Raw genomic sequence first — 21,671 nt, 5'->3', positions numbered from 1 at the left:
CCTCTTGACCTACACTTGATCTAATTGTTTTATTCTGCTGATTATGATTGTTCCTTCTGGTCATGGTCACTTCCCTTTATTAGCCACTGTGCCCTACAACATTAACAGTCATTGTTTCTTATTATATTACTAAAGTCATGGTTCCAAAGCAATTATTTTTAGACCCTGAAGAACACCTCTCAATAAATGTGTTTGACATGGAACCAGCAATCTTCAAGGGCAAACTTCAAGTACAGATACAACAAGATGATCATTAAGAGCAACCTCATAGGTGAAAAGCAAAGAGAAATCATTGTGGTCCCTATTTACAGTCAAAAATAAAGCCAATGAAATGACTAAAAATTCACAGAAACTCTTAAGATTTCTTTCTAAGGGGCCAAAAAGAAATGAAAACTTGATATACCTGTGGTAAGGGCACACATTGTTAATTACCCACCCAACTGTTCTCTCTCCCTTATTTCTTTTCATAAGAAAATATCAGTTTTATTCAGGTACCTGGTGACCGTGGAATTGAGAAAGTGAACTCCCCCCACTCTTCTGAGTGAGTCTTAATTACTGTAAGCCATCAGAAAAATTACAATCTTGGGTTTGTGATTGGTTTAGAAATGGGCATATGACACAATTCTAGCCAATGGGATGAGGCCTACTGGAGAGATTTAGGAAAGTTGTCCTCAAGCCTATGAAGGGTTATCAGATGAAGACATTCCTTTTTCTGCCTTTGAATAGTTTTATGTAAGGTTGTGATGCATGGAGCTATGGCAGCAATCTTGTGATTGTGGATTTATAGCTTGGGGATGAAAGGCAACAAACTGAAAAAACCCAGTAGAAATTCTGAAAATACCCTGATTCTTGATAATTTGTTGAGCCACTAACATAACCATTCTTCAAACTTCAATACCTCTGAACTTCCAGTAATGTGACTTACTAAATTTATTACTGCTTAAGTCAGTTTTAATTGGGTTTTCTGTAAAGTTGCTGCTGAAACATCCTTTCTGATAACAAATTATCCAACAGTTGTTTTTTCTTCTAATGTTTGGTTATATCCCATGAAGAAATTTACTACTAAAGTTGATTTTAATCACAATGAGCTGTAGAAGTAACATAAAATCTCACAGGATTCTTTATACTGAGATTTGTGTAATTTAAACACATCTGTGATTTCATTTTATCTATGAGCAAAGTAGTGTGACATTTTTTGGACAAAAATGAAAACAAAGCAAAATAAAACTGTGTGGGAATAACAATATTTTCCAAGAGAGTTTTTTTTTTTAGAAACATAAAAACTAACTAATGAAGTATCAACCATAAGCAAAGTATATCATACCAGTGTAAAAAGTAATGACAAATTTGAATTCAGACAACATGGATTGAAATGTATGTATTTGAATATATAACTAAAGACTCATTATTGTTAAGATGTTTCTGAAATTTCATTCCAACCTGGATCTTTTGCTCCAAACATTTGAGCATTTTAAAAAGACTGATCCTAAATGGAAAATATTTCAATGTAGGTAATTACGCTAAAATTTATTCTACCTTACCAATGCAAAATCAACTTGAGGTGGTGGCTAAGAGTATTTAAATTGCATATTTTTAAAAAACCCATAAAAATAGCAGCGTATCTCAGTAGTTATTAATTCTTGGATTTTCATTATGGACAGATTGTCCAACCTAAATACTTTGAGTTAAAAATATGAAATAAGTATTCTTCCCAGTAAATATAAAAGAATAAGAGCAGAAATAACCACAAAAAAACATATTTTAAATTATCCACAAGCAATCTATAAGAAGTAAATTGATGAATGGACTATACTAATATGAACCAAAACTAATACTTGATCTTGAAGGTTCAAAAAGTACTTGTATGTAATATCAGTGCCTTTTAGAGCAAATATTTTAAACTGCAGATGGAAGGACAAGAAAATTGAAGAGAACATTTTTCACAAACACAAAAAAATTCAATGATTAATCAAAATGATTTTAGATGGAATGATCTAAAACAGATTTTGCTAACCTGAAAGTATCTGATTTATGGATATTCAGTTCACTTAAAATTAATATTCATAAAACAATTGATTTTGACCAAATAACCATAAAGTAATTTTACAGTATACCCCCAATAAACTATTATGGGGAAAAATATTTTTTTGGTCTGGTTTATAAGAACATTTTGTCACATTAAAAACCAGGGTGATTTTGGTACAATAAATCCTCTGCTGGACAAAGTTTGCCTTTATAATATTGCATCATCAATTCAGAGCTAAAGAGGCTTGGTTAATTTCTCCAATTCTCTCTCTCCTGGTGGGGAAATGGCGGCAGGGGTCAGGGGTGTGCTTTAAAAATATCTATACCTGAGTCACATCCCAGACCAACCAAAACCAACAGGATTCTGGTTTTGTGCGTGTGCAGTTTTAAAAGCTGACCAGTGATGATCACTGCTTACTGAATATGGCTATAAAGATTTTTGCCATCATTGAGGAAGATGCACAAGTTTCACATTCAAGAACTGGTCTGAAACTGTGTGAGAGATACATGTACTAGGGAGGCTTTATTCTACTTCAGTGAAAGTGAAATTACTAAGTTATCATTTGGTTCAGTTTACCTTGGGTTTTTCATCCAGGATCTGCTGACGTATCTCTTTGTGTTTCTCTAGGAGTTTTTCTTGCCGTTTACTTTGTGCCTCTTCTAACTATAAGAAAGTGCCAGAGAAAGTCATTTTCATCTAAATGTTCAAGTGAATATTTTCAGAAAAAAATTAAAAGCTTGGCAGATCTACAGCATACATTTAATTATTTCGGTTCAAGATCTGCCCTTCATGTAGGAGACTGTAAGTGTTGGCATTGGGTACACAGGAGTGGGAGTGAGGTGATCAATGGATCATACCATTCTCACATTTTTGCTAATGTTTGAAAATTTCCATGATACCCATTAAAAAATAAAATAAGTGCCTTTGGAGGTTGCCACCTTCTCTGCCATTGGTGACAACTACAGGCTCTTCTGGGGCAGCCCCCATTAACATCATGTTTCTGTGTTTGCGACTTTGGAAAGGATTCTGAATGTCTATCTTTAGATGAAACTTTTTATATAGAGGTTTGCAATTAAATTTACAGAAATATTGATTACAGACCGCCTGCTCTGCAAGTAGCGCTGCTGGGTGCTGGTGATAAATCGTGGTACCAAGGCATGGCATTTCCCTCCAGAGGCTCCCATGGTACTTATCAAACATTCGCACGTGCTTTGCAAAGGAAAGAGGGATTAATCAACAGGACATACCCTCTTGATGTACTGCACCACCTCCTGGATGTAAGACCTGATCATCTCTGTCTTTTCCCTGAAAGCAAATGACAAAGAGATCATCAGCTGAGCTCATCCATCATGGGCAGACACAGGCACCTCAGGCTTCCCACTGAAAGTTTACAGAACTCTCAACATTCTTATTACTGCTGCAAGGAAGGTACAATCTGCCAGCTCTGAACAAAGGTCAGATTCCACCCAAGGCACAAGTTCTGTTTTTACTAAATGCCAGGAAGGCCATCTGACAATATCAGAAGTGAAGATTTAGCCTTTCCCTTAGGGAAGGTCTTTACTCAGCCTTTACCTAAAGACCCTGTGTGTGCCTCAATCGTGTGTTGAACTCCTCTTTGAGTTCACTGTGAAAAAGGGATCCTCAGAAAGGTTAATCAGAGGAGTAATTTCACAGATGGGTCTTTGTATGATGAAGCAGCTGTTATTTTGGTATAGAACAAATTCCCAGGTAAAAGGTAAAAGGTGGGAGAAAGGGAGCTCTTTCTACTTACTCTTCCAAAAAAAAAAAAGAGAAGAAAAGGAAAAAGAAAAAAAAAATACTTACTCTTCCATCTGGCTTTTGTCTTTGGATTTAGCTTCTGTTATCTTTTCCTGCCTCTTTTTATCCATTTTCTTCTTTAATTCCTTCTTCTCTCTGAAGGCAAAATGGAAGTAAAAGGGAAAAAAACAGTCAATCAAATAGCCATTTGTGTGAAATACATTTACATACACGAATCCATTGGGATGAGAATGGAGGCTTACTTCTCACAGATTTCTTTGAGCTTCTTTAACTGATTATTCTGACATTCTTCAGCAACATCCGTCAATTTTTGAATAAGCTGGGGAAAGAAAATGCCAGTTGGCTATTTTACATTATCACAAACAAAGCACCCTTTCTCTTCCTCCCCCTCCACAACAAGCAGTGGTGTCTGAGGTTAGAAACTCTGGGATTGATGCTTAACAATAGTTAAAATCATCACCATAAGGACTTCTTTTTAATTAAAGTATAATTGATTTACAATGCTGTGTTAATTTCAAGTAATAAAGACATAATTTAAGACCATCATATTATCTAGGTTTTAATATGAAATTCTTCTCTCTTTCTAATTAAACAGGATTTCTTAGATTAATAGCCTGGTTACTGCCAAGTGCAAAGACAAGTAGCAGTGTGGACCCAGGTTCCAATCTCCACTTTATGACTTACTAAAACTATGATTTTGGTCATGGGGGTTACATTTTCGGAACCTAAATTTTCTTGGTTATAGATGAGACTAGCAAGGCCTTTATCTCCTGGAGGTACTATGAAGCTTCAAATAAAAACGAGTGTGATACAAATGTAAGTTATAATCCACTGTGAATTATAAGCCTTGGTTTCCAGCTATCATTCATTGCTCAATTGCTTCAAGGACAGCATGAGTTACCCATCTTAGAAGTCAATGTTTGTGACCCCGGGCGGAAAACTTCCAAAGAACATCGGAAATTCTCTTCTGTGCTACCATTTTGAATTATGAATACATTTCCACAAAAGCAGTTATTTCATTGTCTTGCATCTGTTTTCTTATCAGATCAAGGTTCAAGAGGGCAGCACTGTGTTTTCCTATCCTTGGCCCTCTGCACAACTTCTAGCTTTCAGTAAGTGCTTAGTAGATGCTTGTCGATTATGTGAGGGTACCTGTGCCATTAATCCCTCCTCTTTCTTTATTCTACATGAAGACTAATGGAATTTTTTGCCATTGCTCAGGCAACAGAAGCAACTGGACTCAACACTTCTCACTGGAGCATCAAATAGATGGTGTGAGCTTCCTGTGAAAGGCCCACTCAGTACCAAGAGATGGAGGTTCTTGGATCCAGCAGACTGAGATGACCAGTTTTATATAAATGTGGCTACAAGAGTAACAAAGCAATATAATCATAATACCAGCAAACTCTCATTGATAATGTTTACATGCCAGGCATCATTTGAAGAGTTTTAAATGTATTAACTTACACAATTCTAAGAGCTGCCCTGTGAGGTCAGTGTTATTATCTTCATTTTACCTATGAAGATACTGAGCCCCCAGACTCAAGTTCTGAACTCAGGGCCATAGTGGTAGTATGTGGGCAGAGCTGGGGTACCAACCCAGATAAATCAGGATCCCCAGCTTGTGGCCTTCAGCACTCTCACCTTTTCGTTATGATTTTAGAAATTGTTTTTAAAAACCTCTTCTTATCTAAGGGAATAAAAAAGTCATGGAGGACATTCTCTTACAGAATTATAATAGTGAACCCACGTTGGGAGTTCCTGTCATGGCTCAACAAAACAAACCTGACTAGTATCGATGAGGACACGGGTTTGATTCCTGGCCTCACTCAGTGGGTTAAGGATCCAGCGTTGCCATGAATTGTGGTGCAGGTCACAGACTCAGCTTGGATCTGGCATTGCTGTGTCTGTGGCTGTGGCTGGCAGCTATAGCTCTGATGCGACCCCTCTCCTGGGAACTCCCATATGCCACTAGTGTGGTCCTAAAAAGCCAAAAAAAAAAAAAAAAAAGAATCCACCTTAACCGAATATCAACATGAAATTTGATGTACCCATCTATGAAACAGATAAAATCTGAACAAATATTAACTGGACCTTGGGCCGGCAAAAAATTTATTTGATCATTCAAAGGAGATGGCCTGGTCATGACTGTCACAATTAAAGAAATCATGAAATATTACAGTCTGGTAATGCTATTTTTCAGACTGTCAAGATGTAGAATTCTGTTGTGCAGAGATTCTGGCCATTTCCTCGAGGATTTCCATAGCGCCTCTCTGCTAGCTGAAGGTACATGCAGTCCCTCCTCCTCCCCAGAGGACCCTTCACACCAAGGGGTTACAGAGCATTATCCAGGGACCTCCAACCTTGGCTGCAACATGAGACTCCCTTGTGAGCAATTTCTTAAAAAATACAGATTCCAGGGCCTGCTCCTAGGCCTATGGACTCCTCATGTCTGTGGGGAGGACCAGGGAACCAGTGTTTTCAAAATCTCAGATGATCTGAATTATTTGCCAGATTAAGGGGGTCTTGGTGGGTCTGTCCTCATTCTATAGGCCACTGCTGTCTCCCAGCAATGCTTTTGATTCAATGGCAGGCATGCTTTGATCTCCATGTTTTTATCTCCAGCATTCACCTGAGTCCAGAATTGTTTCTGGGTTTTGCAAGCACCTAATGTAAGCTTTCTTCTCCTCTCCTGCCTTCTTCCTCCACAACATCAACATCCAGGCAATGAAGCCACTGAGCTTGAGATCTCCCAGCCCTTCTACCCACTCCATTCTGACTTTTATCTCCATTTGTTCTCAGCACCCACACAACTGCCAACACCAACCTCCTTCAAGGTTCTGCAGAAGTTTCCTGTCTGCTGCAATCCCTGATCTTCCTCTTTGCCTCTCTTTCGGACCATCTGCACTTGTTCTTTATTCTCAGAACTGGTTCCCACCTTCTGTCTCCCATAACACACACCTTTAGCTAAACCATTCCATTTAGCCACAATCTAACAAGTGATTTAGCAAGTGCCCACTAAATACCTGGCATTATTCTAGAAATTCTCAGCTGATGAGCTGGCTTTCTAGATCTTGCTACTCCACGTGTGGTCTATGAGCTAGCAGCACTGGCACTGCCAGGGAATGCATCAGAAAAGCAAATTCTCAGGCCCCACTTCATAAACTGAATGCAAATCTGCATTTTAACAAGATTCTGGAGAGATTCATGTGCACATTATTAAGGAAGATGTAGACAATTTAGAGGCTCTCTTATGGACTGAATGTCTGTGTTCCTCCAAAATAAGTACGTTGAAATCCTGACCCCCAAGGTGATGGTATTAGGAGGTGGGAATTTTACGTGATTAGGTCATGAAGGTGCCGCCCTCACCAATGGGATTCGTGCCTGTAATTATAAAAGAGTCCTCAAGGGTCTTCTCCCCCCTTCCACCATGTGAGGACAGAGCTAGAAGAAAGCTCTCTCTGAGCCAGGAGGTGGGCTTTCACCATACACCAAATCTACTTGTGCCTTAATCTTGGACTTCTCAGCCTTCCGAAGATGTGAAACAGATGTTCGTTGCTTATGTCACCCAGTCTCTAAGACACTCCCTCAGACTCTCTTTTCTCTGTCTTAAAGAGCTTCAGGACCTTATCTACATTGTTTTCCTTACCCTAAACTTAGCTTCCTCGCCTCTGAGATAGGGACAATGTTGTGAGAGCTGGAAGGGAAAACACACATGCGATTCCTAATAAACCACATCATAGGTTTTGGCTTAGTTTCCTTACCTACCTTTCCAGGGAAAGGATCTTCCTTTGCTTTTCATCCTATCTTCACACTCTGTGGTGGGATCACCATTTCATGTTCCTCTCTCCAACTTTTTTTGCACTGGGTATATTCATTCCCTTTGCCTAAAAACACATTTCTATTTTCTTATCCTCCCAGAACATTGAAATTTTGTTCTACCTTTGACCTTCCTTTCCTTTCCATCCCTAAAATGGAAGACCAATGGCTGCTTCCAAAGCTGCAATGCCCCACCCCGCCCCCATGCTTCAACCATCCCATCTCATTTCTACTCCAAATGATTTTGCATTAAAATTACAAAAACTTTTTTGTTACTAAACTTATTTGCCATTTCTCAGGACTGAACCTTTCTTAGTCCAGAGATTCATAAACATTCATAAGTACAGTGCCCTTATGATCTCAGTAATTTTTTCATGGTGTTCCTGGGCCAAAAGAAATAAAGGAACAGTTTCATTTATTTATTAAATGATTAGATCCAGATCTAATAGTTGTACTTTACACAGTATCCAATAGATGTTGCTGTTTGATTTAAAAATGTAAAATATCACACAATGACCCTGTAAATCACATGCAGTGCCTCAGGGTGACATGGCACACAGTTTGGGAATCCTGAATTTATCCTCTTAATAGGATGCCAGTTGCCAATGGCATGATGCTGTCCTTCTCAGATGATGCTCTCCTTCCTTAACCTATGGTAGCGCCAGCAGCTCCCATAGTCACTCTTCTCTGACTCTTTTAAGTGCTTCAATTCATTTCTACATCAGCACCTGCCTTAGGACAAACTCTAGCTGGGGATGGCTCACCAGCATCTCAACATCTCTACAAATTAAGTTTAGGATTTGTCTCACAGAAGACAAATCATCGAATTTTCCCTTTAAGTATTATCACTCAGTATAAAGGTGTACATTGCATTCGATGGCCCTCTTGGGGACTTTCCACACCTGGTGAGTCATGGAGATTTATTCATTTTTCCATGGCCCTCTCAGTGTTACCGTCAGTTAACCAGTGTTAACATCACTCTGGTGTAGATTCTCATTACCTCCTGTCTGGACTTGGCAAATACTCCCTCCCTGCCCTCTGTCTCTCCTTAGTCCTTCTACTCCATCCCCAATATTCTTTTTTGTATATCCCAGAGACTTCACTGGCTCTCTATCCTCAAAAAAGTTATGCTCCAGCTCTACATTTCCTTTGCTGATTAGCATTCAGCAAACTCAATAAGCCAGGCAGGATTTTACTCTCAGGCTTCTGGGCACACACTTGCTTCTATGCTTTTTCTCATTTTATTCTTCCACTTTGATGATATTCTCATTTGAATGGGAGACAGACAGCACAGATATAGGGCATTTCCAAGACTGCAGAAAGTTCCATTGGTCTGTGCTACTCTAACTGCTTTTTTTTTTTTTTTTTTTTTTGTCTTTTTAGGGCTGCACCTGAAGCGCATAGAAGTTGCCAGGCTAGGGGTCGAATTGGAGCTGTAGCTGCCACCCTATGACAGAGCCACAGCAACACTAGATCTGAGCCACGTCTGCAACCTACACCACAGCTCACAGCAAGGCCGGATCTTGAACACACTGAGCGAGGCCAGTAATCAAACCTGCGTCCTCATGGATGCTAGTCAAATTCGCTTCTGCTGAGCCATGATGGGAACTCCCTGCTCTAACTGCTTCTAATAAGTAAGTGGGCACCAGTCAAGGCCTCCTATTGTCCATGCCCTTTTTAAACCAGCCTTTGCTGATTCTTTCCTTTGGTTGCCCAGATAACTCTAGTCCTTGGCTCTTTATTGGCTTTTTCAATAAGATATCGCTTATATTTAATTGCCTTTGTGGGTATATACATTATTATTGCTCTAAACGATGCCACTAATGTAACCTTCCTTTCCTAATAATTTTTTGAACACCTAGACTCTACAAAATATAGGCATTCAACAATTATTGCAGATGAAATAATGTGTAAAAACCACATTGACCCCCAACCTTGGTGATAGCTATACAGAATCATAGCCATCACCATGGGCTGTCTTATTGAAAACGCTTTCTTCTTTTTACAGCTGCATCTGCAGTACATGGAAGTTTCTGGGTGAGGGGTTGATTTAGAGCTGCAGTTTCAGGCCTATGCTACAGCCACTGCGATGTCAGATCCAAGCTGCATCTGCAAACTATGCTGCAGCTTGCGGCAATACTGGATCCTTAAGCCAATGAGCAAGGCCAGGGATTGAACCTGTATCCTCACAGACACTATGTTGGGTTCTTAACCCACTGAGCTCCAACAGGAACTCCTAAAAATACTTTTAAAACTACATAACTTTGGTATTTAACAAACTAAGTTTTGTTCTTTAGGAACAAATGCCTTATTGTGAAATCCAGGAATGTGTATGTTTTACTTTTTGTTTACTTAATTAATATATTTTTAAAGTCATAGATTTATTTTTTGTTTTCTAATATCTTTGTTTTTAAAATGATTATTATTTTTTCCATTATCGTTGGTTTACAGTGTTCTGTCAATTTCTACTATACAGCAAAGTGACCCAGTCACACATATACATATACACATACTTATACATATACATTCTTTTTCTCACATTATCCTTCATCATGTTTCATCATAAGTGACTAGACACAGTTCCCTGTGCTATACAGCAGGACCTCATTGCTTATCCATTTCAAATGCAATAGTTTGCATCTATTAGCCCCAGACTCCCAGTCCATCCTACTCCCTCCCTGTGGCTTTTGCATACAACTAATGGAAACAGTGTTTCCCTAAGAATTTCAAAGAATGTATTTTAAAAAAGGACATCATCTCTGTGTTTAACATGACAAACATGAAAAATACCCTTCCACTCTGTTCAGTTCCCCATGGTCTGCCCCATTGTCCTATATTATAGACCGTCCCTGTGACATTGTGCCCTTTCCCACTATTTTTAAAAGACCATCACTCTTAGTATAATTCTGTCTTTACACTGTTTTACTGTTTTCATTCAAACTTCCTCTACTTAAAATCCAGGAGGCAGAATGATGAATATGATGACTTTGTTGAAAATATCCACTATTGTCAGGCTCACATTAAGCTGGCAATGGGATTATATGTATGCATCAATAATTTATTTCTTTCAGACACTAAAAAGAGAGTGCATGGGGCTCACCTAGAGTTTTCTCTATCCAACACTACTTCTTCAGCAAGAACTTCCTCTGCTTTCTGAGAACTAGGTCTGGGCCTAATGTGTGGGCTTCCCGTGGAGCTGCTGTATTCTTTGCACTCATCCCTTAATCAAGGTAACTGTGCCAGGGAAGGCACTGATCCAAGTTGGACCAGTCGTACCTTGACTCTGGCCACAGGTGATTGGTCTAAGGTTGTAAACTTGGCCAATCATATGATCCTAACAAGGCTTCCCCCAAGATTTTGTCAACGTGTCATTAGAGAAAGAAATATAACTGAGAAGGGGTTGGTGCCTATATTTTCTGATAAAGGGAAGCCTGTGTGCTGCTTTGGAAAAGAATAATACTAACATACAGAGAAAATCAGGAGAGAGAGAGACAGACAGACAGACACAGGAAGTGCTGTGAGTAGTTTCTGGCCGGTGTCTTTTTTTTTTTTTTTTTTTTTTTTTTAGGGCTGTACCCATGGTATATATAGAAGTTCCTAGGCTAGGGGTTAAATCTGAGGTGCAGCTGCCGACCTATACCACAGCCACAGCAATGAGGGAGCCAAGCCAAGTCTGCAACCTAAACCACAGCTCATGGTGACACTGAATCCTTAACCCACTGAGCGAGGCCAGAAATCAAACCTGCATCCTCATGGATAGCAGTTGAGTTTGTTTCCACTGAGCCACAATGGGAACTCCTGGCAGGTGTCTTTTTCTTCCTTCCCTTCTCCTGTGTGGATGGTAAATCTTTTCTTAGGTGACCTACCCTGTGTACTTTTCTAGTACATACTCTTCTTATCTAAGTTAGTCCAATATAGATTTCTGTCACTTGTAGCCAAGAGGATCTTGATAAAAAAAATAAAAACAAGTAAAAAATGTCATTCCTTAATCCCCCAATAAGATGATGGAACCTCTGAGTATTGAGCTAAGGTATTGTTTTCATGAGCTCAGAAAACAAGATGCAAAAGTGGGATTTTTCACACAATAATCGAAGTGCTTTTTTGCTACCCCAAGGGTCCTTTCACTTTGGTGTATTTATTAGCAGACTCTACTCAAAGAACTGTCCAATCATGAACTCACCACAAAAACTCACGGAGGATAGAAAAGAACAAAAGATTAGTTTAGGATTCTTAGGGGAAAAAAAAGAAAAATCAAGGAGTACATGGTAAACTGAAATACAGTAAACAATATTTAACTTTAACATTTATTTATTTGTTTGTTTGTTTATCTTTTTTACAGCCACACTTGCGGTGTATGGAAGTTCCGAGGCTAGGGGTCGAATAAGAGCTGCAGCTGAGGCCTATGCCACAGTCACAGCAACACCGGATCCGAGCTGCATCTGTGACCTAGTCTGTAGCTTGCAACAATGCCTGACCCTCAACCCACTGAGTAAGACCAGGGATTCAACCTGCGTTCCTCATGGACACAATGTCAGGTTCTTAACCTGCCGAGCCACACTGGGAACTCATAATTTTAACTTTTACTATGGTTTTTTTCCTGGCCCAAAGGAACAGACACATTTCAATTATTTTGCCTATTTGTTTACCACTCATGACAACTCTCCTAGTTAAATGTTCCAAACCTTTTAAGGAATGAGAAAGCAAAGCCCTGGGGAATATAATTTCATGCTTGTTCTGAGCTCTATGCTGAATTTCACTGGGTTGAGTCATGTGAGGGAGAGAACTGTTTCCAAAGAAGAGGATAATTCCTTGACTCTAACTCAAAAGGGCTTAAAATATATGGACAGAAATTGACATGTTTGGAACCTCTTCTAAGAAGGGAAATTTGGAAAAATGGGCAAAGAGTCAAGGATAGACTATTCAGACTTCAGACAAACCCATCTTCCTGCCCCTTCCACTAATATCTAGGGAAGACAGCCTCTTCTTTTCTGCTGGTTAAAGCACCTACTCTGAGTTTTTACCTTAAATTGTTTTTCTTCTATAAAGAATTAATTTATGATGCTTCTAAACGAAGCAATGATCTGTGGACTTAATGCATACTGACAATTTAAAAACAAGGTGGGTTTTTACACTAGGGTGTACCCTAGCTATTCACATGGAGAAATATCCATTCATTCATTCATTCATTCATTCCACCAACATTCACTGAGCACCTGTGATGTGCTGGATACTGTGTACTGATGGTCCACCTGGGAGCCAGCAAACAAGCCCTGTCCAGTGGAGCTGATATTTCCCACCAGTTTCCTTCTCTTCTCAGAAGCTGGAGATAGTCTTGGACTAAAGGAGCAAATACCCTGGTCATTCCCTGAGATAGTCTTTCCTACCTATGCAATTAATTGCTTTGTAAATTTCCATAGCTAAACAGAGTTTTCTAGCTACTTATTTGAATCCAAAAGGTTTAAAGGATCCTTGGATTTTTCTTTTTACTTGCTGGGCCAAGCAAGAAATGAAAGTGAAAATCTGACCACGAACTCCTAGTTGATGTCAACAAGTGGGCCAGATGAATCTATAATATTTAAAATTGTTTTTCACTTTTAAGATATGCCAAAGTGAATGTCAGCTTCTTAGCTTTCTGGGAAATATAAATGGTTCAATGAAGCATACTCCCTTGAATAATATTTCTGGTATTTTTTTTATAAGGCCATTAACAGGAAATATCTTCAAACTTAAAAAAATTAAGAAGTCTTGGAGTTCCTGTCGTGGCGCAGTGGTTAACGAATCTGACTAGGAACCATGAGGTTGCGGGTTCGGTCCCTGCCCTTGCTCAGTGGGTTAAGGATCCGGCGTTGCCGTGAGCTGTGGTGTAGGTTGCAGACGCGGCTCGGATCCCGCGTTGCTGTGGCTCTGGCGTAGGCCAGTGGCTGCAGCTCCGATTTGACCCCTAGCCTGGGAACCTCCATATGCTGCGGGAGCGGCCCAAAGAAATAGCAAAAAGACAAAAAAAAAAAAAAAAAAAAAAAAAGTTTAAAAAAAAGAATTAAGAAGTCTGATAAAGGAAGCTCTAGTTGCAGTGTTTTATCATCTTGGATGATGCTTGCATTTTGCCATCTCAATTCTTGGGCCCTGTTTTCTCATCAGTAAAATAGAGCATCTAAATGATCTCTAAGGTTCTTGTGATAAAATACAAAATTACATTATTCTATGGTTTTATTTTTAGAACTCGATTACTTTAAAATATCCTGAAAATAGTAGATATTTATGGCCATGAAATATTTATTTTCATGATAAAGGTGCTTTATTTTTATGATAAGGGAAGTTTCATTTAAAATGATTCATGGAGTTCCCTGGTGGCCTAGTAGGTTAAGCATCCGGCATTGTCAGTGCTGTGGTCTGGGTTTGATCCCTGACCTGGAGAATTTTGCATACCAAAAAATAAAAATAAAATGATTCATATATATATTTAAGTACAAATTTATAACATGCAAAAAATCATTCCTTTGTAATAGGGATAACTGCCCATAAAAAAAGAAGATGCCTGTAAGAGTCATTGATAAGTTGGTACAAGTAATGCAATTACAGATTTCCTGGTTAAATTAAAAGAAAATGAGAACATGTTTGTATATGGTTGAATTAGTTGAGATATTATATTTGATTAAACCAATCAAAAACAAAAATCCCAACCACCAAAATTTTAGGATTAGGCTTCAAAGTCTAAAAGATGTCAAGACGATTCAGTCTAGAATAAATGAAATAAATAAATATTGCTTACCACTCAGATGTGGGAAAATAGCAATACCATTCAAAGTGGAGGTTTTCAAATAATTAACAAAGGAGATCTGACTAAAAGAGGCATGATTTGTCTGGTGGTTTGTAACCACAATAGTGCAATAAATCAAGGGCTTAATATTTCAACAGCGTGTTTGGAAGTTAGACCCGGAAGAGCTGCCCATGAAGATAAATAGCAAGGCATGTCAGCTCCTTTTTTTTCTTAATGCAAAATATATCATTTCAAGCATCTCTCACTTGCCAGATGGAATGCAATGAGTCTTGTAATTCCTGAGGGCACAAACTCAATGATCAGACTGGTGGATTCTATTTTGGAATTTCCTTTTGGCAGAATTTCTGTTCTTTAAGCTTCTTTAAATTGACACAAGTCAAAACTATTATTTTCTTTGCCTTTGGGGATGGGTTCTGTTTACTGCCTTTTTTCTTTCTTTTTTTTTTTTTTTTTTTTTTTTTTTTTTTTGCCATTTCTAGGGCCGCTCCTGAGGTACATGGAGGTTTCCAGGCTAGGGGTTGAATTGTGGCTGTAGCCGCCAGCCTATGCCACAGCCACAGCAACGCAGGATCCGAGCTGCGTCTGTGACCTACATCACAGCTCATGGCAATGCCAGATCCTTAACCCACTAAGCAAGGCCAGGGATCAAACCCGCAACCTCAGAGTTCCTAATCAGATTCGTTAACCACTGAGCCACAATGGGAACTCCCTGCCTTTTTTCTTTCTTAACCTTACCTAAATAGTTATCAACTAACAACAAAAAAATGCGTTATGACCTACTGCACATGCACAAAAGGAAAAACACAGTTTATTGCATTAAACTGAAATCTCTAATTATTAATTTAATAGATCTGAGAGTTGACTCATCTCTACATTTTATAAACTAAGTGTAGCACTATAGTCCAGAGGGAGACTTTACCAGCATTCCTGGACCAACTTTTGCTTTTAGAAACAGGGATGCAGACAAAGAAGTGAACTGGTTTAGCTAAAGTTACATAACTAAAAATGGAAGTCATGTCTCTTTACTCTAAATCCTATGCAAACTGTCCTTTAGTCAAGAATGATGACAATGTTCTAGGCACTATGTTAAGTTTCCATGGATTATTTTTACTGAATCTCAGATGCAATCTATGAGGGCTGTGTGCTGATCACAACAGGTGCTAATGTTGGTTTGAGGCCCAGGACTGGTTGCTGATGGGATGGAGAGGAGGTATGAGAAAAATCCTACCCACTAAAGTCTATGTGAAGGAAGGGAGAAATGAATGGGCTTGGAACACGTGGAAAACAAAATATGAGAAAAAGGAGAAAAGGCAGGAAGCCAACAAAATGAAACAAGCCTCCTCTGTAGAGGATAAAGTATATGGTGCTGTGAGAGAAAATGAGAAAATCTTTTCTTGATGCAACTAAAAAGGAGAAGGAAGAGAGAAGACAAAATGGCAGGTCAAACACTGCTGCAACAGAGAAGTGATCCCATGGATGTCACTAAAACACCTTCTCTCCCTAGGCCGTGGGTGGTGAGGCTTGAGTGTGACGCTGGAGCTGATTCTGGGACTGATGGAGAATGCTCAGAGGGACCCTCCTCCAAGACTTTCTATCACTTACCAAAGTCATTTAAAATTAAGACCTTTCCCTAATGGCATGATAAAACTCAGGGTCAATCTATGGCATTAGTGAAAAACAGGCAAATTAGGGCAGATTTCTCAACCATATAGTTCTCCTTAACTGGGCTCCACAGACCCCCAAGAAGTCAGTGAAGAGACTTCAGGGTATGCAAGAACTTGAATGGGGTTGGGGAATTTACATCTTTATTTTCACTCACCTCTAAGTGAAAGTAACTGTCACCCTCAATTGTAAATGCAGACAGGAAATCACAGGTGTGATTTCCATAGGACCTGTGCTTTTGTCACCAACAGACAAGCATCCAGCTGGATGATCAAGCTCTGCGGAGTGGAGAGCATGATGTATTGCCTACGTCAACAAGCGGAACTTTAGTTTTGTTCTAAAATACATTTTGAGCAAAGGTAAGGATTAAAGGCATTAAAACATCATTCTTCAACTTCAATGTGTAAAAGGTCACCTGGGACTCTTGTGATTCAGCAGGTCTTGGGGGTGGGGACCTGAGGCTGTGCAGGTCTAACAGGCTCCCAGGTGATTTGGGGACCATCCTCGGAGTAACCAGGATACAGAGCTATTTGGATGTGGAGTTTTAAAGATAATGATCCTTAAGAAAATGTGGTACATACGTATAGTGGAATACTACTCAGCCATAAAATAGAATGAAATAAGGCCCTTTGCAGCAACATGGATTCAACTAGAGATTATCATACTAAATGAAATAAGTCAAAAAGAGGACAAATACCAAATGAGAGCACTTATATTTGGAATTTAAAATATAATTAGGTAAAATGAACTTATCTACAAAACAGAAACAGACTCACAGACATAGAGAATAGACTTATGGTTACCAAAGGGGAGGAGGAAGGGAGTAGATGGACTGGGAGTTTGGGGTTAGCACATGCAAACTGCTACATTTAGAATGGATAAGCAATGAGGTCCTACTGTATAGCAGGGAACTATGTCCAGTTTCTTAGGAGAGACTATGATGGAAGCCAATATAGGAACACATGATTGGGTCACTTTGCTGTACAGCAGAAATGGGCACAACATTGTAAATCAACTATACCTTAATAAAAATTTTTAAAAATTAAAAAAATAAAGATAACAATCCTTATTCGGATAGGTAGAACAAGTCCTTTAAAACTTCAGAGTCTATGAAGCTTGTGCGCATTTGACACCTCTTGTGATAATACGAACAGTCACCTCAAAAATATTCTCTCTGAAAAAAAGGGGTTCCCATTGTGGTTCAGTGGTAATGAAACTGACTAGTATCCATGGGAATGCAGGTTTGATCCTTGGCCTCACTTTGTGAGTTAAAGATCTGGTGTGGCTGTGAGGTGTGGTGTAGGTCACAGACATGGCTTGGATCCAGCATTGTTGTAGCTATGGTGTAGGCTGGCAGCTGCTGCTCTGATTTGACCCCTAGCCTGGGAACTTCCATATGCTGCAAGTGCAGGCTAAAAATCAAAAATCAAAAAAACAAAAAATAATTCTTCGGGAGTTAACCAATCTCTATAGTCAGGCCTTGTTCCCACATCTGTGTCTCCGTATCGGTTTGCTGACAGATTTATGGTTGTATTTATCACATGGTATCAGGACTGTAGTACCTGCTCCCTCACTTGTACTGACAATGCCTTCCTCACCTTCACCGCCAATGTCTATCAGTGAGTTTGGCAGATATTAAGTTGTAATGAACATCTGGCAGGAGTTTACAAGCCACGGTTTCTTTTTCAATCCTTGAACTGTGGGTTCACATTTGCATTTAATTCCCAAAGCAATTTTGGGAGATAAAATATCTTCTGCTTAATTTTCCTCATCACCCAATACTTCTTTTACCTGAGGCTTCCTTGCTTTTTAATTACACTTCCACGTATCTAATTTAGCCTAAGAGGCCCGCTTGTAATTCAGAACCACAAGCAAAGAGAGAACTGACACTCCTAGGTCCCCTTCAGTCAAAAGGCTTCCTGGCAGAACAATTTCTAGTTGTGGCAAATGGGGTTGATAGAAAGTTCTGATCTACACGTCAGCTGAAAGCATGTAGTATAAATTGTGAATGCCCTGAAATGGCCACTAGGTAAACTCTGTGTGGTTCAAATGCAAGGTGTTTGGATCTTAGCCTTCTTAACAAAAGCCCATTTATAGGTGTGTTCAAAGGCACTGGGGCTTTCTCTAAACCCAAATCCACAATCACAATAGTGAAAGGAGGATCATTTTGAGTAGTTTGCTTGTATCTGGCTTGAAAGGACCAGGCTATGTTGGACACAAATGTAAGTTTTCTTAAAACTCTTTGAAGCTTTCACTATGGACACACCCATTCTTTCTTGGGGAGGAGGGAGTGGAAGCACATATTCTAGGTTAGTCACCTCCAGTGGGAGTTTTACCACCTCTCCTGCTCCAAGGGTCCTTCAGGTGGGATTTCCCACCTGTAAGCTCCGCTTGCCCTTCCCTAGCTCTCCACCAACCTTCTCCTCCAGGAGAAAATCTGTTGGTGGGATTGGATGTGGAGCTCACACTCAGGTATTCCTCCCGGGACTTTGAGACTGTGCAGCTGTTTCTCGTGATTTCAGCTCCCCCTTTTTTGTAGCTCAGGTCTCCTCCTCCCTGGCAGGCCTTTCTGGGATGTGTGGGCTTCTGTTTTCATCCACACTCTAATTCTTGTTTCGAGACTCTTCTATGAGAACTCAGCTTCTCTCTCATTCTACCACGCCTCTTTCCCTGGGGAACAGACCTTGCCAAAGCTTGGCCCTTGGAGGAAATTCATGATGATTACAGCTGGATTGCCTCGTCTTTGAAGTAACATTGACCCTGTTGGTCACCTCTGTCATCTGCGGGAGAACCCCGGAGTCTCTGACCCTCGGACCACAGTTCCTCTGGACTATGCTTTGGGAGGGCCCTTTCCTAGGACTGCACTTCCTCCCTGTGCTCTGGGCAGCTCAGCCCCAGAGCAGTTCTTGTGGAAGTGACTTCAGATGGTGTCACTTCCCTGCTCAGAACCCTCCAGTGGCTCCCACTGCCCTCTGAGTGTAATGCAGAGGACACAGAGGCCCATAAGACCCCGAACCATCCATCTCTGGCCCCAGAAATCCCTTCTCTCAACCTCAGATCCTGATAGCCCTCCTCGAACACAGCCACACTGCTGTGCCTCCATCACACGGGCCTGTTCCTGACCCAGAGTCTTTGCTTACTCTCCCCCTTGGGAAAACTTTGCCCCCTAAGTTGGCACAGTCAGTCCTTCTCCTCCTCATTCAAATGCCGTCTTCTCAGTGAGTCTCATCCTGTACTCATTTAAAATTTCAAAGCACTCTCTGCATCCGACTCCACCTCACTCCCTATTTTCCCACTTCAGAAAGATTTCTCTCCTCGGCTCTAATCACCAACTGACATATCACATATTTTACCAACTTATTTCATGTACGGTCTGGATCCCCCGGTCCAATCTAGAATGTAAGCTCCATAAAGGTTAGGATTGTCATTTTTATCTGCTACGATTTAAAAGTATTTGCTCAGTGGACATCTAATAAGTATTTGTTGAATAAATGAGTGAATGAATCACGGTTTCTTTCTGAGATGATGAAAAGTTTCTAAAATTTGGGATGGGACTTTCTGTTGTGGCTCAGTGGTAATGAACCAGACTAGTATCCATGAGAACATGGGTTCGATCCCTGGCCCCACTCAGTGGGTTAAGGATCCAGTGTTGCCACAAGCTGTGGTATAGGTCTCAGATGTGGCTTGGATCCTGCGTTGCTGTGGCTGTGGCGTAGGCCGGCGGCTGCAGCTCTGATTTGATCCCTAGCCTGGGAACTTCCATATGCCTCAGGTGTGGCCCTAAAAAGAGAAAATAAAATAGGGGATGGCTCTCCATATTTATGAGTGTATATATATATTCTACAAACCTTTGAACAGTGCATTTTAAATAATTGCAAAGAAGTTGAAATAAAACTGTTTAAAAAGAGATAGGCGGCCCAGTTACACATACATGTACACATTCTATTTTCTCACATTATCATGCTCCATCATAAGTGACTAGACCTAGTTCCCAGTGCTACACACCAGGATCTCATTGCTAATCCATCCCAAAGGCAATGGTTTGCATCTATCAAACCCAAGCTCCCAATCCACCCCACTCCTTCCCCTTCCTCCTAGGTCACCATGCTGTACAGTAGAAAAAAAAAAAATTGTATTGGGGAAATAACAATTTAAAAAAATAATTAAAAAAAATAAAAAGAGGTAGGTACAGTGTCTCAGCCATCATAATGCAGGAGTGGGCTGTGTGCTCTCTGCTGCTGCATGAGAACTTAGCTGGAAAACTGAATTAGGAGGAATCTGCACAATGGTTATAAAGGAGGGGCTCCAAAGTCAGAGAACCAAGTTCAAATCCCAACTACTCCACTTTCTAGTTGGAGAAACTTGGGAAAGTCACTGCATTTCGCTGTATGTTTTTTACCTGCCAAATGGGTTGACAGTAGTACCAAATGCCAGTGTTGTGAGGATTAAATAGGGCCACTTAGCACAGCCTACGGCCTTGTGGTGGGGGGGTGCTCAATACACAGTTGCTATTTTAATTTTTATTATTATTATTTTCTGGAGTCCTAGGGGGATAGGGTACTGAGAAAGACAGAGTTGTAGCTGGGTCCCAAAGCCATTATCTCCCATTAAAATTCACATGGTCTTCTCAGGTCTTCTGCAGCCTGCACCAAATCCCCCCCCTTTGCCCAACCATTCTTTCCCTGCTTAGGTCTTATTTCAGGAGTTCACAACAAGGCAGACCATCCAAACTGTGGGGAGCTTGTTAAAAATAAGTCCTTGAGCCCCACATTTAGGTATAGAGCAGTGGGTCTCAAAGTGTGTGCCTGGTTCCAGAAGCGTCACCATCATCAGCCTTACGCCAGGCCTGTTAAATTGGAAATTTGGGGTAGGGTCTGACATTCTGTGTTTTAACAAGCCCTCCAAGTGATTCTAAGGCATGCTTAAGTGGACACTAACCAACCAAATGGAATCTGATTTTTTGATAAGCTCCCCTTGTGATTTTTTTGGACCTGCTCATTTGCATACTGTCATTGAAAAGCTGAACCATCTGCTACACAGTCATGACTAAACCACCCACTGCTTGCAACCTGCAAGCAGAGCAGCCTCCGAATTCTCTTCCATGGACAGGCCTCCAGCAATGAGATGAGCAGGTTATACAAACACCTCTCAGAACCCATTTCCTCTGGGTATACTATTTATTTCTGTTCAGCTTACTCATGTGTTTTGTGTTTGGCACAAGCTTGTTTTCAAGGTTCCTGTATTGCATAATTCATTTAATTTACCTGTCAGTAAATACTTGTCATGACCCTACTATGTGTCAAGCCACCCACAACAGCGGAATGTCACAATCTCTGAGAAAACATTTTGGAGGACAAAACTGACTACTAAGGGAGATCATGGCATTTCTTTTCATAAGGAACCTCACTGGGTAGATAATATTTCATATTGGCCACTTAAATATTGATTTTTCTGAATGAAGGAGAGTGGATTTTATAATTTTTTAGCTCTTGTTATTACTGTAAAGCTACACTACTACATAAACAAATGAACATTTATTTGCAGCATGTTCTTAATTTTCTTAAAGACATGTGTTGTGTAATTTCTTGTGTGATTTCAAACATCCCC

The 21,671-nt window shown here is 40.1% G+C and overlaps 2 protein-coding genes across 6 annotated transcripts in view; one reads left to right on the top strand and one right to left on the bottom strand.

Moving 5' to 3' along the window:
- The window catches only part of PLCB1 (phospholipase C beta 1), a 746,923-nt gene that overhangs the window by 86,041 nt on the left and 639,211 nt on the right, over positions 1 to 21,671 (bottom strand). For all 4 annotated transcript variants that reach the window (XM_021077401.2, XM_021077400.2, XM_085003046.1 and 1 more), the window contains 4 exons: positions 4,048 to 4,124; positions 3,851 to 3,940; positions 3,274 to 3,331; positions 2,603 to 2,689 (listed from right to left, as the gene is read on the bottom strand). In XM_021077401.2, coding sequence (XP_020933060.1) covers positions 2,603 to 2,689; positions 3,274 to 3,331; positions 3,851 to 3,940; positions 4,048 to 4,124 — 312 coding nt within the window. The remainder of the gene's footprint in view (positions 1 to 2,602; positions 2,690 to 3,273; positions 3,332 to 3,850; positions 3,941 to 4,047; positions 4,125 to 21,671) is intronic.
- The window catches only part of LOC146395186 (uncharacterized), a 255,009-nt gene that overhangs the window by 200,607 nt on the left and 32,731 nt on the right, over positions 1 to 21,671 (top strand). The gene's annotated exons all lie outside the window — the stretch shown is intronic.

Source organism: Sus scrofa, chromosome 17 (assembly GCF_054392235.1).
Source record: "Sus scrofa isolate SSC_HxYL_T2T_F1_AM1 chromosome 17, Sscrofa_HxYL_maternal_Yorkshire_Landrace_v2.0, whole genome shotgun sequence".
Classification (NCBI taxonomy): domain Eukaryota; kingdom Metazoa; phylum Chordata; class Mammalia; order Artiodactyla; family Suidae; genus Sus; species Sus scrofa.
The sequence above is the reverse complement of the archived record's forward strand: the minus strand, read 5'-3'. Positions and strand labels throughout refer to the sequence as shown.